Source organism: Geotrypetes seraphini, chromosome 1, assembly GCF_902459505.1.
Source record: "Geotrypetes seraphini chromosome 1, aGeoSer1.1, whole genome shotgun sequence".
NCBI lineage: Eukaryota > Metazoa > Chordata > Amphibia > Gymnophiona > Dermophiidae > Geotrypetes > Geotrypetes seraphini.
This window is the reverse complement of record NC_047084.1, coordinates 249,799,023-249,815,462: the sequence shown is the minus strand read 5'-3', so window position 1 is coordinate 249,815,462 and position 16,440 is coordinate 249,799,023. Positions and strand designations below refer to the sequence as shown.

The 16,440-nt window shown below is 40.1% G+C and overlaps 1 protein-coding gene across 4 annotated transcripts in view; it reads right to left on the bottom strand.

Moving 5' to 3' along the window:
• Nucleotides 1–16,440, bottom strand: part of BOD1L1 (biorientation of chromosomes in cell division 1 like 1) — a 425,195-nt gene that overhangs the window by 47,838 nt on the left and 360,917 nt on the right. The window contains exon 16 of one of the 4 annotated variants that reach the window (XM_033949017.1): nucleotides 11,925–12,062. The exons of the other annotated variants lie outside the window; for them this stretch is intronic. Within the exon in view, the coding sequence (XP_033804908.1) occupies nucleotides 11,968–12,062 (95 nt within the window). The 3' untranslated portion in view covers nucleotides 11,925–11,967. Of the gene's footprint in view, nucleotides 1–11,924; nucleotides 12,063–16,440 lie in introns of those variants that run through there. 4 annotated transcript variants of the gene reach the window in all.

Sequence of the window (16,440 nt, the reverse complement as noted above, 5' to 3'; positions counted from 1 at the left end):
CATCTACCACCCTCTGTGAAAAAGTATTACCTGATATTACTCCTTCCTTAGTCTATCTCCCTGCAACCTCCATTCATGTCATTTAGTTCTTCTGCCTCTACATCTTTGGAAGAGGTTTGTTTGAATATTAATACATTTCAAGTACTTAAAGGCATGTATCATATCACATCTCTTTCTTCTTTTTTTCCCCAGCATATACATATTCAAGTCCTCCAGTCTCTGCTCATACGTCTTATGACACAAATCCAGTAGCATTTTCATCACCTTCCTTGCAGAGATATGGCCTCCAAAACTGGGCACAGTACTTCAAGTGAGGCCTCACCAACAACTTATACAGAGGCGTCAACGCCTTTCTTCTGCTGGTTACACCTCTCTCTATGCAGCCTAGCATTCTTCAGGTGACACTTACCATTTTGTCAAATTGTTTTGCAACTTTGAGATCCTCAGACACCATCACTCCAAGGTCTCTCTATTGGCATGCACAGATCAGGAGAGAGACATTGGGGTGATGGTGTCTGAGGATCTCAAGGCTGCGAAACAATTTGACAAAGTGGTAGCTGTTGCCTGAAGAATGTTAGGTTGTACAGAGAAAGGTTTAACCAGAAGAAGAAAGGTGCCTCTGTACAAATCATTGAGGCCCAACCTGAAGTACTGTGTCCAGTTTTGGAGGCAGTTGAAAAGAGCTTTCCATCAAATTGTGCTTTATCTTTGTATCCAAAAGCTACTTAGATGCTGACAAGTATAACATATAATTTTTACTCAGCTCTCCCCTCAAGGGCTCCTGGCTTTTCAATCACTTTTGTAACAACCTATCAGGATTCCATTTTGCTAGTAACAAGTTAGTAATTTTGAGCCCAATATTCAAAAGGGTAACTGAGCAGAATCTTCTGCCCTGTTATATCCTGCTGAATGAGCCAGCACCTTATATTCAGCAGCAATTAACTGGTTAGTTCCAAATATATCTGCTAACCAGCCAGGTTAGGGGTGGGACAAGGACAGAGTTAGGGCAAAGATTTAACTTAGTCAGTTAGCAACAATTTTCATTCAGCTAACCAGCTAAGTAAACACATAAAGTTAGAACAAGCAAACTGTTCTCCTAACTTTCTGCACCAAGTTAACTGGGCACTGGTCTAAATACTGATTGATGCCCAAGTTAACTTCCAAGTTCACAGACATACCTGGATATTCAATGTAAGGAGCTGCACATGCTCCAAAACTGAAAATCTGTGGGTAGGTCACTCTACAACTGGAAGCAGCTTGCAAGCTGCTTACTGCTACATTGACCTCTTTGTGTCTGAGCTCCATTAGGACTCAGGGGTGATGTGTTGCTCTTGGGTTTGTCAGTTTGTTTTATTACATAGTAACATAGCAAATGACAGCAGATAAAGACCTTAATGGCCTATCTAGTCTGCCCAACAAAGTGGTCAAGTATTGTACCTACTTCTCCATACAGCTTTCATCCCTCTTTGCCCTGTTTAATTTAATGTTGCTTTGATGCCATCCTCTTTCTCTGTGTTTATCCCATATGTTTTTTAATTTAGTCACTCTTTCGGTTCCCACCATCTTTAGTCACTCTTTTGGTCCCTACCATCTCCAACAGGAAGGTATTCCAAGTATCCACCACGCTCTCCATGAAAAATTATTTCCTGATGTTACTCCTACCACCTTGCAATATATTCCTATCTCTGAAAAAGATGGTCAGTGGTAAAAGGAAGCAGGGAAGACCAAAGGCCCCTTGGCTGGATACCATCAAGAATGACGTGGGAATTACTATTAAACAATTGAAAGAAGTCATGGAAAACAGGGAAGCATGGTGAGGATTGGCCTAGAGTATATCTTTCAAGTATTTCCTGTAAATTTCTGCATCATACCTTCTCTGTCCCTCCTTTTTTCAAGTGTACATGTATACATAGTCAGGTCTTCAAATCTCTTCTCATATGTGTCTTGGTGCAAACCCCAAACCATTTTTGTCACCTTCCTCTGAACTGCTTCAAATCTTTTTATGTGTTTAGCGAGATATAGCCTCCAAAACTGAACACAATATTCCAAATTGATTATCAACAGCCACCTGTTTAGGAGCATTAATACCGCTCTACGCAGCCTAGCAGGCTTCTTCCTTAGGCCACTATCTTATCACATTGTTTTCCCACTTTGAGATCCTTAGACACTATCGCTCCTGGTCCTATCACATGCAGTTTTTGGTTTGTTTTTTTTTAAGGAATACTAAATCCAAAGAACATCCCTCTGCACTTCTTCATATTAAATTTTAACTGCCAAACATGCGATCATTCCTTTGATTTTTGAAGATCACTTCTCATGTTGTTTAATCCTTCTGGGATATCCACTCTATTGCAAATTTGTCATCCACAAAAAGGTAAACTTTCCCCTATCCTTTCGGTAATGTTGTTGATCACTGAGGCATTCCAACATATACCTTTACTTCTGAATGAATTCCATTTACCACCACCCCCTGTCATCTGTCAGTCAACCAGTTTCCAATCCAGTTCACTACTCTGGATCCTAACTTTATCTTGCTGAGTCTATTCATGAGCCTTCTGTGAGGAACAGTATCAAAGGCTTTACTGTGTGCCCCTGATCCAATTCTCTAGTCACTTATGCAAATCAACAAAATCAGCATCTATTATGTAAAAAAATCCTTCAGGCTTCTAAAAAGCAGAGGTAAGCCAAGAGGATGTACTCAAGCAGATTGACAGACTAAAGAGCGACAAATCGCCGGGTCCGGATGGCATTCACCCAAGGGTACTCAAGGAACTAAAAGACGTAATAGCGGAGCCACTTCGACAAATATGCAACCTATCCTTAAAAACCGGAGAGATCCCGGAGGATTGGAAAATAGCAAATGTCACGCCCATCTTCAAGAAGGGCGCAAGGGGGGACCCGGGAAACTACAGGCCGGTGAGCCTGACTTCAGTTCCGGGAAAGATGATGGAGGCACTGATTAAAGACGGCATCTGTGAGCACATCGAAAAAAATGGGCAGCTAAAACCAAGTCAACATGGCTTCTGTAAGGGTAGGTCATGCCTCACAAACTTATTGTACTTCTTTGAGGGAGTGAACAGCCAGGTGGATAAAGGGGAATCTATAGACATCATTTACCTTGACTTCCAAAAAGCCTTCGACAAGGTGCCACACGAGAGACTGCTTAAAAAGATATGGAACCACGGGGTACAAGGGGAGGTCCACCGATGGATCAAAAACTGGCTGGCAAACAGGAAGCAGAGGGTTGGCGTAAAGGGCCACTACTCAGACTGGAAAGGGGTCACGAGCGGAGTTCCGCAGGGGTCAGTGCTGGGACCGCTCTTGTTCAATATCTACATAAATGACCTAGAGGCGGGAACAAAGTGTGAAGTCATTAAATTTGCAGATGACACCAAACTATACAGCAGGGCTCAAACCAAGGAAGACTGCGAGGAGCTCCAAAAAGATCTAACGCAGCTGGAAAAGTGGGCCGAAAAATGGCAGATGAGCTTCAACGTGGGAAAATGCAAGGTCATGCACGTGAGGAAAAAGAACCAGATGTTCACATACAAAATGGGGGGAACACCACTAGGGGTTAGTAACCTGGAGAGAGACCTGGGAGTGATGGTAGACGCAACTCTGAAGGCATCGGCGCAATGCGCCACAGCCTCTAAGAAAGCAAACAGAATGCTGGGTATCATTAAGAGGGGTATTACGACCAGGACGAAGGAAGTTATCATGCCGCTGTATCGTGCAATGGTACGGCCGCATCTGGAGTACTGTGTCCAGTACTGGTCGCCATACCTCAAGAAGGACATGGCGGTACTTGAGGGAGTACAAAGAAGAGCAACCAAACTGATAAAGGGAATGGAAAATCTCCCATATACCGACAGATTGAAGCAGTTGGGACTTTTCTCCCTGGAGAAACGAAGACTTAGAGGAGACATGATAGAAACCTTCAAGATCCTGAAGGGCATAGAAAAAGTAGACAGAGACAGATTTTTCAAATTAAGGGGCACCACAAGTACAAGGGGGCATTGGGGGAAATTGAAAGGGGACAGGTTTAGAACAAACGCTAGGAAGTACTTTTTCACTCAGAGGGTGGTAGATACATGGAACGCGCTTCCAGAGGCTGTTGTGGACAAGAAAACACTAAATGGATTCAAAGAAGGTTTGGATAGATTCCTAGAAGAAAAAGGGATTGGGGGGTACAGATAGGTATAGACCATTGCTCAGGTAATGGGCCTGATGGGCCGCCGCGGGAGCGGACCGCTGAGCAGGATGGACCTATGGTCTGCCTCAGCGGAGGCAACTTCTTATGTTCTTATAATGGAAAAATTTTTGGACTAAATCCACTTGCCCTTCTTTATCTACAGTTTTATTGCAATCTTCTTACTTTATTTTGCATAATACTTATTGGACTCCTAAACTTGGAAAACGTTCATGGAAAACACCTGATAAATGCTGGGCTTGCAACAAGTCACCTGGAACGTTGTCACATAAGATCTTCTGTACTAATTTAACCCAATATTGGTCTCAAATCTGGGATACCATTTCTAATGTATTTGCTGTATCTATTCTATAACTTGCAGAATTGTTATACTTTGGTCATCCGATCCTAATATTGTTTTAGGTCCCACCTATTCTAGATTACATTACATAAATTCTTATATACTGCAGCTATCTTGCAGTTCAGTGCGATTAACAGCTAAGAGATACTAACCATAATAAATTAATTAAAATATTTACAAAACAAGTGGGTTTTCAGCAATTTTCTAAAGACTAGGTAAGAGGTTGAGACTGATTTATAAGTACTAACTTGTTTGTCCCACATAGCTGCCAAATATGCCAAAGTTTTACTAAGAAATCGTTTGTAAACACATCTCTTTACAGATGAAAAATCAAAAAGTCGTATCACATGCAAGTGTTTTCTAGTAGCAAAATTGAAGCAATCTAAAAGCTAGCTGAATAAAAGTCCATTCAAGGTACAGCGATGCTGTCTGCGGCAGATGCCAAGCTTTAGAATGTGTTGCCTGGAATTTTGTGATACTGTGCTGGGAGGATGAATTTTAAGAAAATGTTAAAAACTCAATTGTTTGTTAGTACATTCCTGTTAGTTTTTTTCCTTTTTTATGAGAGCCGTTTGCAATCATGTCTATATGTGGTGTTCAACTTGTTATGATTGTAATCTTTGTAAACTGTATAGTTAATATACAGTATATAAATTTTTTAAATAAATAAACAAATGCCTTAAAACAGACATAACCAAATTTGAAAACTATTCTAGCTTCTATTGTCAACCAATGCAGTCTATAATAATACTATGATACATTATTTGATCTCATGATGGTTTTGATCTTTGCTTTAGTCTCTGGTCTTGAGCCAGCTTGACTACTGTAATATAGTATATCTTGCAGGCCTCAAGAAAAATATTTCAAGATTGCGTATTATTCAGAATACTGCAATTAAACTAATACAAAACCAAAATAAATATGAGCATCTCACTCCTCTGTATTGAAATTTGTACTGGCTCCCTCTGGAGGTGCGCATTATTTTTAAATTTGGCTGCTTCTACTACAAAGTCGTCACTGGCCAAGCACCACAATATCTGACAGATCTATTTGTTTTTTCTTCCCAGAACCCCAGAAAAACTCATGCTTTCTTTGTCTTTCCACCAGCTAATTGCTGCAAATACAAAACATTCCAAAAACGTTTATTCGCTTTTCAAGCTGCTATGTTTGACAGTGATCTTATGAAACAACAAAATAAATTGACTCTATTCTCTCCACAAAAAGCACACACAAAGAAACCAAAAAAACTTGTGGAGAATTGATGTCCAAGTCTGTGGACCCTAGCATTTCAAGCTAGTAGGCAACAATCTTGGTTAGGTAAATGTATTAAGCAAGCTATGTTATCCTATTGCAGTTTTCAGAAATTAATTAAGACCACTTTGTTTGATAAGTTTATTACCGTACTTAGTGAGTTTTATTATTGAAATTCTATTTTACAAATATTTGTATTTTTTACTGTATTATTGTATTTCGTTGATTGTCCAGCTCTTTTTAGTGTAAACTGCCTATAACTTTTGGTTATGGCAGTATAAAAGAATAAAGTTATTATTATTAAGGCAAACAAGTAATCCACACAAATATATCTGGGGCCAGAACCACTAGAAACATATGGACTCTATACGGTCCGTGTTTTGACACAGTTGTCTTCTTCAGGGGTCCCTACTGGTCCTAAAAATGAACTTGTGGATTAGAACAAAAGATCTCTAGGTAAAACTGACGTGCTCAAAGCGATAGCATCGTGCTCCAAGCGCGTCAGTTTTACGTAGAGATCTTTTGTTCTAATCCACAAGTTCATTTTTAGGACCAGTAGGAACCCCTGAAGAAGACGGCAGCGGCGTTTGGAGTTCTCTCTGGAGGGTGTCCATACGATTATAAGTATTTTTGCTTTTTGCAGCGGTATGATTACCTTTGATAAAATATTGACTGCAGCAGCATTTGGAACATTTTCAGCACTGTGATTGTCTTCAGTGACGTTCTTTTTATTTCTCCTCCTGAGGAAGCAATTGAGAAACTTGGCCAGAGTTGGGGAGATATATGCTTTGGCTTATATGGAACATTTTCTTTTTTTTTTTGTTTGCTTTTTTGTTTTTGAAAAATGGGGGTTTGGGGATTGACACTTTTTGGACACTAGACACTGAGAAATCTTGCAGCACATTCATGAAACACAAGACTTATTTGGCTTTGTTTGGGTACAAGACACCACGCCATCAAAAGTCCCTCTACTGGAACCAAGTTAAGTAAAAAGGTTTCTAGTAATAAGTACTGAAAAGTCATGCACTAGGACACTATGATAGAAATGAGGAACTTGGTGGTACTGTGAAGGTTCCTCTCGCAACTAGTCAATCGTTTATATGACTTATTAGCAGGAGCACTGAGCACACCATATAATATATTTTAGAAATTGTAGATAAAATATATTTTGCTTATTATTTTGCATTAGTAAGTTACTGAATTAGTAATAAGAGTGCAGAATTTATTTTTTTGTAAAATGCTCATTGTGTATATTATTTTAAAAAGAAAAGAAACACCATGATAAATATTATGGAAGGGATTGTGTATATTTATGTAGAAAACCAACCCTAATTATATTGCTTTGAATCAGAAAGTATCCAGGAATTGTTCTAGTGCATCTGGTTTATCAAATGATCGCGTTGAATTTTGAACAGCGACTCTCATTCTTGCCAGGTATAGAAGGCTGTATTGAGCTCCGAAAGATTTGAGATGGTCCATCATGGCGAGAAATTGTCTTCTTTTGTGGACTGTGGTTTTGCTGAGATCTGGAAATATGAGGATTTTTATACCACTGTGATGTAGTGGAGATTTAATTTTAGCCTTCTGGGGAAATCGAGAGCAAATGAGGGTATCGGAGAATCCAGAGAATGAAAGAGCGTGGTTATTGTTGTTTGGCTGGATTACAAGGAGGAGCTCTATGGGCCCTTTCGCTTTCAAAAGACATTTCAAAATGGAAATGCACAAGTGAATGTTATAGATTTTCCAAGTACTTAATGGATTCTGATCCCTCTGCACCCTCTCTAATGCCGCTAATTCTATTATTATTCCATCTAGAAAGATTGCTAAGGGCTTCTAAGTCTTTTATTTGAGGCTGTTGATTTCTTTCAGTTTGGAGTGCATTGATGAAATTTCACTGGTGTTAGCTGAGCATTTCTGTGTCAATATCTCCACCCAAGGTTGGAATTTATTTCACTAATTTCCTCTTTTAGCTCGATAAACAAATTACGGTTGACTTGTAGTATTCCTTTGATGGAGAGGATTTTGTCCATAATACATTGCAGAGTGATTTCTTTGGTTTCATTGGTGACCGTTGAGCCACTTGGTAAGAGATATATCATGTTTGAGTTTTTTTAGGAGTCAGAGATGAAGGTTGCTTAGAATCTGCTTTGGCAGATTTGTTTGGCAAGTTGAGTTACTTAAGATGTGGTTATAGTAGGGTGAGAGATTCTAAAGTTGATGGTCACAATCTACTGGATACAGTGTCCTGAGTTGGGAGCTACAAGATTAGTCAGCCATCTTCTGCAACATTCAACAGTGCCCTCCTTCTCTATTCTCATGACGCCAATTTCCATCCCAGATCTCCTGAACCCTGCCTCTAATTCCTTTGCATTACTTATGCCAAAAGGAGGAGGCTATCTGGGAGCTATTTATTTTTCAATGAGACTCATAAGTTAAAATAAATATGGGGAAAAAAGGAACATGAAGCAACAAGAAATTAAACAATATCTCTGAGAGAATTATATACACAACCAGAAAGTAGAGCAAACTGAAAAGTTCTTAAGGGAATAAGCTGCAGGGGGTCCTCCAATACAAGCTCAGAAAAACCTAATGTTTATTCTGAGCTCTGAGAGAGCTGGGGTTTCAGTGCTGATGGATGGCATTAGCCATTACTGTGACTAAGTTTACTCTATGTTAAAAGAGCCGAGAGCTCAATTTTAGCATTAGTCAAGTGCTGCTATTATAGATATATGTTTCTTTTTTCACTTTCCTTTATATACTTCTTGGATGTGATTTTGGATTTGAATTTTCTGAGTGGACCCTGCCTATTGGGTTTCTAGACATTTGTCTGTTCAGTATGTAACTATGTCCGTTCTACATCAGTACCCCCCCAATCAAACAAATTTCCACTAGGTTTCTACACCCCAAATTCAGGTGCTTTATACAACTCTTTATCCCAGTTAATTACTGGAAAAAGTCTCCCCTACTACTTGTCCTAGTGTAGATACTCTCTTATTTAATCAAATAATTTTTGCTCATTCTCCTGTATAATGGTGAGTGGTTTAAAGTGTACATCACCTAATAGCATTTAACACATTTTATGAAAAAGCATTTGTTCTTGGATTGTTTGTCCATCTGTGACAGCCGAAAAAGGGAAAAATGCAAGTGATGGGGTAAAAACTGTGACTAAATTAGTGTGACAGAGCCCATTCCACCTGGTGAAATACTGCCATCAGAGTAGCCTGCTAATTTCTCTTACCACCACTGATCAGGCTGGCAAAGGAGGGGGCACCCTCATAATAGATTAGTTCCTCCTCCTCTGCCTCCTAGAGCCCAGCTGATGCTTTGAACTTATGATAGTAAGAAATAAGATGAAAGAAGAAATAATTGGGGAGAAAAGTATGAAAAGTTAAGGAATGAGAAGAGGTCTGGCTGTTGTAGATGATATAGGTGTAAGGCAGTAAAGAGGCCAGAAAGCGAGAAGTAGAGGCCATAAAAGAAAGGCAAAAAGAAAAAAAAAATTTAGAGTCTAAACAAACAAACAAAAAACCCACTCTACAACTGAAAGGTCACAGAACATGCCTCCTCTCTTCCTTACCTGAACAAAGAGTTCTCTTACAAATCACTAGAACACCCATGGCATCCGTGTCTCATGTTGTGCCCTGCCAGTTCAAATTGTTCAAGTGTAGAAAGTGATGATAATGATGGTAATAATATACCTGGGGAGGACTCAGTGTTTCATACTCTTGCTCAGTTAACTCAGACTTACCTGAGAGAATATGAATATCGACAATAGCTGGAAAATCCAACTAACGTCTGATAAACTTATTAAAACACTGGCTTCCCCAGTATAAAATATTAATCACTGCCAAGGATGTTCAATTATGATTTATAACTCCCCCCCCCCAGTTTTTACTAAGCTGTGGTATAAGTGTCTATGAGAATTCTACGAGAGTTGGAGCATTTAGAGCTCCAACCCACAGTAGAAACCTTTACTGTGGCTTAGTAAAAAAAAATAAATAAAAAGGGGGGGGCTGATTGCCTGGTGAGTTCTCACGGGAAGCAGCGGGAGATCAGGCAAGCAGCTCTGTGCGCCGCTCTGCTGCAAGGGAAGAGGACTCGAGCCGCATCAGCCGTCACTGCTTGCGGGGACCAGGCAGGAAGCCGCGTCTAGCGAGGGAGGGCGACAGAATGAAAAAACAGGGGGGTTGGGTATTCACTCTATAAGATGCACCCTTATTTCCATCCTCTTTTTGGGGGTGGAAAAGTGCGTTTTATGGAGCGAAAAATACAGTATGTGTCCCTAATGTGCACAAATGTATAGAATACTAGTATTTACAAATATAAATGTACATTTACCTGCTAATGTGGGGCACTTTACATGCTATTCTGCAACAATGCACCTAACTTACATAGTGCATAAATGAAAGGGAGGCCATTGGCAGAAATCCATTTTCACATATAATTTAAAGTTACGGAGTCTTTGCTATCTTTACACCAGTTCTGTGGCTGGTGTAACTGTGGACACAGAACTATGTAGTGCTTTGAATCAGGGTTACGCTAGCATTCTATAATAGAATCTGGGCATCCAGATACTGTTACAGGATAGGCACTAAGCATCCTTAGGGCACCTAAATGGTGGTGCCCAGTTATTGAATTGCTTCCCTCCCTAAGGCCTAAACGATAGCTTTCATATTTTTGTTTCATCTTGTTTTGTCATTCTGGCCATGTAAGATTATTGAAATCTGACACACACCTCTCCTCTCAACCTTTTCTTGTGTGTGGGGCATGTTCAGGGAAATGTGCAAATTGGTACAATTATTGTTCAGTCTAAGATGCTTTCTCTAACTCCCCATCAGCCAAGTAGTCTTCTCAGCCTCTCCACCTTTATGCATTTACATGTAAATCTTTAAACATCTAATGCTGAATGCTATTGAGTTATCATTCTCATTTATTAGTGTTTTACTGAAATTATATCACTGTAGTTGATATCCTGATATGCTAATATGGATATTTTCAAAAGGATATGATTGAATTTTCATTTTTCTATCACAAAAGTTTCAGATTTATTCTAGCATGACCTTGTGGGTAATACAAGAAATGATTTCCCTAGAAATACTCCCTCACGGAAGCAGAGTCACCTTAAGAAAAGGTATGTTAGCTTGTCTGGCTGGGAGGGTGGGGCTCAAGCAGACAGCAGGAAGTTAAAAGTCCTCTGGCAGAACAGAACAGGGAGGCCCCAAGCCGTGTGCAGCCATGTCAGAGACAAGCTACTGAAACTGGGACTGTTCTTGAAGAGACTTTATTAGAAGTACCAAGCCTGTGAAGTAACAGCTAATTACTGTCCCTTGTGTACCTAAATAGAGTGTTTTGACTTTTACCTGCAATCTGTATATGTATGTATGTGTGCTGTGGGTGTGTCATTTTTTTTTAGGTCCTGAGACAGCCACTAGCCACAGACCCTAACAATTTTGGTTTAGGTTTGAGTCTCTCTCTTGCTCTTTCAAACCATAACTATTTAATATCTTCTCCATAGGACTACTTATTTCCTGCCTTATTCTTTCTAGTTGAACATTGCATGGGCCCTTATAATAGATACAATTGTTTTTATGCACACTGCTCTAAACTTGCCAGAAAGTCAACTTGCTGTCATGACAGAGACTGAAAGAGGTTAATGTGCCCACAAATTCTTAACATTTTTTCCTCTGCATTGCCTTTTTGCAGATGCTAGGTAAGGGGAATGGAAGAATTAATAGAGCCTGGTGCTTTAGAAGAATGCCATTTAATAATTAGCTAATTAAAATGTCTGACCATACTCTTCCCCATCTCAGACATTAGGTAACATGGGAGGCTGGACTATGTGCCATTGTATGATGGTGTTTCCCCTTTGCTTGCCATTTATTTTATAATTTCTTGCCATATCATGCAAGAAATACTCCACTTTTGCCTCTGTTGCATGTCTAACATGGTGTTTGTGATTTACAAAGTAAAGAAAGTAGAGTCTGGCTTAGGGGTGACTACAAATACCTAATTGTTAAATCCCTGGAGCATGTTTCCTCATGTACTAGGTTTATTATACATGCAGAGGCTCCAAAGGTTGTAGATTAAGACTGGGGTGACCTCACCGAAGATGTGTGCATGAACCCCAGGTTTATACGATGCTCCTGAGAATTAAGCTGAATGATGTTCACCCCAGACCACACCATCCGTAGAAACTTTGCGTGTAAGATGTCGGCTGGTTCCTCTTTTTGAGCGGACAGGCAGAATGATATTTTTGTGGGCCTATGTGGAACAGAAAGAGATGTTAAAGATGATGTATTTCTTAAACTCTTTCCCTGGAATCCTCCTAGGTCGAAGAGGGGACATATGTGGTATTACAAGTTCATATACAACATCTTATTTGCAGATCTTAATAAAAGTTACCATAAGATACAAAGATTCCAATTTGATCTAGAATCAATGAGCATCTGACATTTGCCTTATGTAGCCATTGGGAAAACCTGGTTTTGTACTTAAGAGAACGCTGGAGGAAGGTGGGAGGCTGCTGAACCCCTCCCAATACAAAACCCCCAAAACTAGGCATCAAGGACTACCACGTTGTACTAAGTACAAATGAGTCCCACACAGAAACCTGGCATTATTGGGAGGCATGTTGCCATCGTGCATAATCCATACCCCTAATGGTGCACATACAAGTGGTACTTCATTGTAAATATTTTTGCACTTCTTTTTTTAAGATAAAAGAATTTAGATTTAGCTCATGCCTTTTGCAGTTGTAGCTCAAGGTACATTACATTCAGGAACAGTCCTCAGAGGGCTTACAATTCAAGTTCATACATGAGATGATGGAGGGTTAAGTGACTTGCTCAAGATCACAATAAGCTTAAGTGGATTTGAATTGGGTTTCCCTGCTTCTCAGCATATTGTTCTTGCCTTTAGGTTATTCTTCCTCTCAACATTTTAAGGATTTCTGAAATATACTTTTCACTTGGCGGTTCTGGGGTAGTATGTGTGGCTACAAGGCATATAACACTGTGTTAATGCATTTTACTCCCAGGACATTAGGGCAACAAAGGATGAATATTCTGAAAGTGGGTATAGACTATCTATAGTAACTCCATATCTGATACTATGTCTATCTGTCTAAGTCAATAAGAAAAGATCTGGGGACAGTTGTTCTAGGACTTTCCATAATTAGATTTATCTTCTTACTAGATGCTGAAAACAGAATGGGAGGGGAATATACTATCCTAGTATTACTTAGATTTATTTGAAAAATAAGATTAGACCTTCAGACAAGCTTGTAACATCTTGCTCTGAATCAAATCTTGATCCTTTCCCATCTTTATAAAGTTTATTTTCCAAATCTGTTAATAATGTATTCCACATTTACGACAACGTGGTCAAAAAATTAGAAGGCAGCAGCTGGTAAAGCCAAGTTTATTTATGACAACCTACTGGTTAGAGATATTCTACGACAATATTAAATGAAGCTAGATATGCAGACACTGACTACTGATGGGAAGAATGAGAACTGGAAATATTCTTTCATCACCATGTTCAGAGTTCTGCATTGACTTTAATAAACTCTGCTTTCCTGATGTAGTTAATTGAAAAGGAGTATCTTTACTTACTACATTTAAAACTATCTCTGAGGACCTGGTCCTTACACTGCATTCTTTGTGCCTAAACCTAGATGCCTCCTTATAAAATTAACCTTTTAAATGTATGTGTCAGCACTTAGAGGAGCAAAATCTCAAGTAAGTCTGTTCTTATTTTGGATATTTCTTATTAAAATCACTGCTCCTGCTGGATGTGCTGTCAACTACTTGTACATATTTTTATACACCTCCTGATTGGATAGTCCATTTCCCACTAAGATGTCCTGTGTAAAATGGGCTTTAGGAGTCATTGTTAAAGTAAATTATCTGCTGCAAATATTTAATATTTTATAGTAAGCTTGTTCAAGAAAGTTTTTTTTGCAACTAGTAAGACTATTAAGTAAATTAAGAGATGATTTTGACAAGCTTAATGTGTTTTACATTTAACTATTGTCATAGGGGGGACTCCATCATCAGACAAGTCGACAGACACATAGCAGGAGGAAGACTGGATTGGCTGATGACCTGCCTACTGGGAGCCAATGTAGAAGACATAGTGAGTCGCATCTACAGGATCATTCACAGTGTGGAAGAAGAAGATACGGCAGTGGTGATCCATGTGGGGACGAACAATGTGAGCAACAGGAACTAAACTAAACTACTAAACTAAACCTTAAGTTTATATACCGCATCATCTCTATGGATGTTGTGGAGCTCGGCACGGTTTACAAGAACTTAAAATATAGGAAGAGAAGGAAAAAAAGGTTTACATGAACTTATATATAGAAGAGTAAGGGGGGATAGAATTACATTTTAGTGAAAAGCCAGGTTTTCAGTTGCTTGCGGAATAATTGGAGGGAGCCCAGGTTCCGCAGCGGGGTAGTAAGGTCGTTCCAAAGACCTGTGATTCTGAAGAGAAGGGATTTTCCCAGTTTGCCTGCATAGCGAATACAGTGTAGAGAGGGGAAGGATAATTTATACCTTTGGGCGGTCTGGTAGAGTCAGGACTCGAGGAGTTATAAGATAGTGGGATTAAGGGAGGAAGGATGCCGTGAATGATCTTAAAAGCCAGGCAGGAGCATTTGAAATGGATTCTGGAAATCACTGGGAGCCAGTGAAGTTTGGCTAGAAATGGGGAGACATGGTCAGACTTGCGTTTTGCAAAGATCAACTTGGCTGCAGTATTCTGGATTAGCTGGAGTCTTTGAAGACTTTTTTTTGATAGGCAAGTAGATGGCATTGCAGTAGTCTAATTTGGAGAGGATGATGGATTGGACAAGGACGGCAAAATGTTGTTGGCGAAAAAAGGATCTTACTTTCCTTAGCATGTGGAGGCTGAAAAAGCATGATTTAGCCAAGGAGTTGAGGTGGTCATTGAGGGAGAGAGAAGAATCGATAATGATGCCAAGGATCTTGCTTGAGAACTCAAGCTGCAGTGCAGCGCCAGAGGGCAGGTGTTCTAATTTTGGGCCAAGCCAGAGTAATTTTGTTTTTGATTCATTCAATTTCATCCGTACCGAGAAGGACCAGGAATGGAGTCTCATTATGCAAGCTGTAATGTTCTCGTGGAGGTTGGTGAGGTTCTGGTCTGTCTCAAGGAGGACAAGGTTGTCATCAGCGTATGTGTAGATTGTTTCAAGGGGGGATAATTGGAGGAGTTTCATATAGAGCCTGCAGTCGCGTGTGTGTGGGCGGAAGCTTCTCCTCTGACGCAACTTCTGGTTGCGTCAAGAGTAGAAGCTTCTGCTCACACACACGCGACTGCAGGCAGGCTCGGCCGACTTGAGCAACTTACTTTACTAACATACCACAAAGGTAAGGGAGGGAGGGCTGGGGATTCTCGAGCCGCACAAGGGGGTGCTTAAGGGCGGTGAGATGGCGAGACGGAAGGGTGGTGGGGAGAAGGCGCTGGAAGGGAAATGGGGAAGACAAGAGTCGGCAGAAGACGCTGGAAGGGAAATGAGGAAGAGTGGGGAGAAGACAGAGATGCCAGACTATGGGGGGAGCAGAGGGAAGAAGATGGGTGCCAGACCAATTGGGGTGGGGGGGGGTGAAGGGAGAGGCACAGTTACAGAGCAAATGGAAGATGCTGAGAGAAGACAGACAGTGGATGGAAGGAATTGAATTGAATGAGAAGATGAGGAAAGCAGAAACCAGACAACAAAGGTAGAAAAAAAAAATTACATTTATTTCCTTTTTTTTTATTTTGCTTTAGGATAAAGTAGAATATTAGTTGTGTTGATAAAAATTTATAAACAAAGCCCTGCCAGCTGAACATCTCTTCCTCTAGTTCAGCAGCCAGAACTTTGATTTATAAGGAAGGAATAAGCTAAATATTGCAGTACTGAGGCTTGTATGGATGCTGTAGGGATGGGGCGGTGAAGGGGACGGCAGGGATGGGGCGGTGAAGGGGATGGTGGTCCGGGGATGGGGCAATGATGGGGTCAAAATTTTTCCCCGTGTCATTCTCTAGTTCTTAGTACTCCAGGGAGAGCCTGGACTTTGCTATGCTAAATTCTGCCCCAAAGGAAAAGATATTGAACAATATTAAGAGTGGCTTGAGGCTATACAGTAGTTTGACACATGATGTAATTACCCCTATTGGATCCAGTATAAAGCTACAGTAACTTTTACTTGCACAGTAAAAGGAATTGAAGCACAAATGAACCAAAGCAAAGTCATATAAACTATGTACAAAATATAAGTCAGAGATAGCCTGAAAATTAAAATTACTTTTGTAAATATAAGACTATAAAATTTTTAAAACTGCAGAGAAATACTTTTAAACCAATAGGAGGAAATATTTTTTCACTCAGAGAAAAGGTAAGATCTGGAACTTGTTGCCAGAGGTTGTGGTAAAAGTGGATAGCGTAGCTGGTTTTAAGAAAGGTTTGACAAATTCCTGGAGATAAAGTCCATAGTCTGTTATTAAGACATGAGGGAAGCCTCTGCTTGCCCTGGATCAATATCATGGACTGTTGCTACTCCTTGGATTTTGGCCAAGTACTAGTGACCTGGATTGGCCACAGTGAGAATGGGCTACTGGGCTTGATGGACCA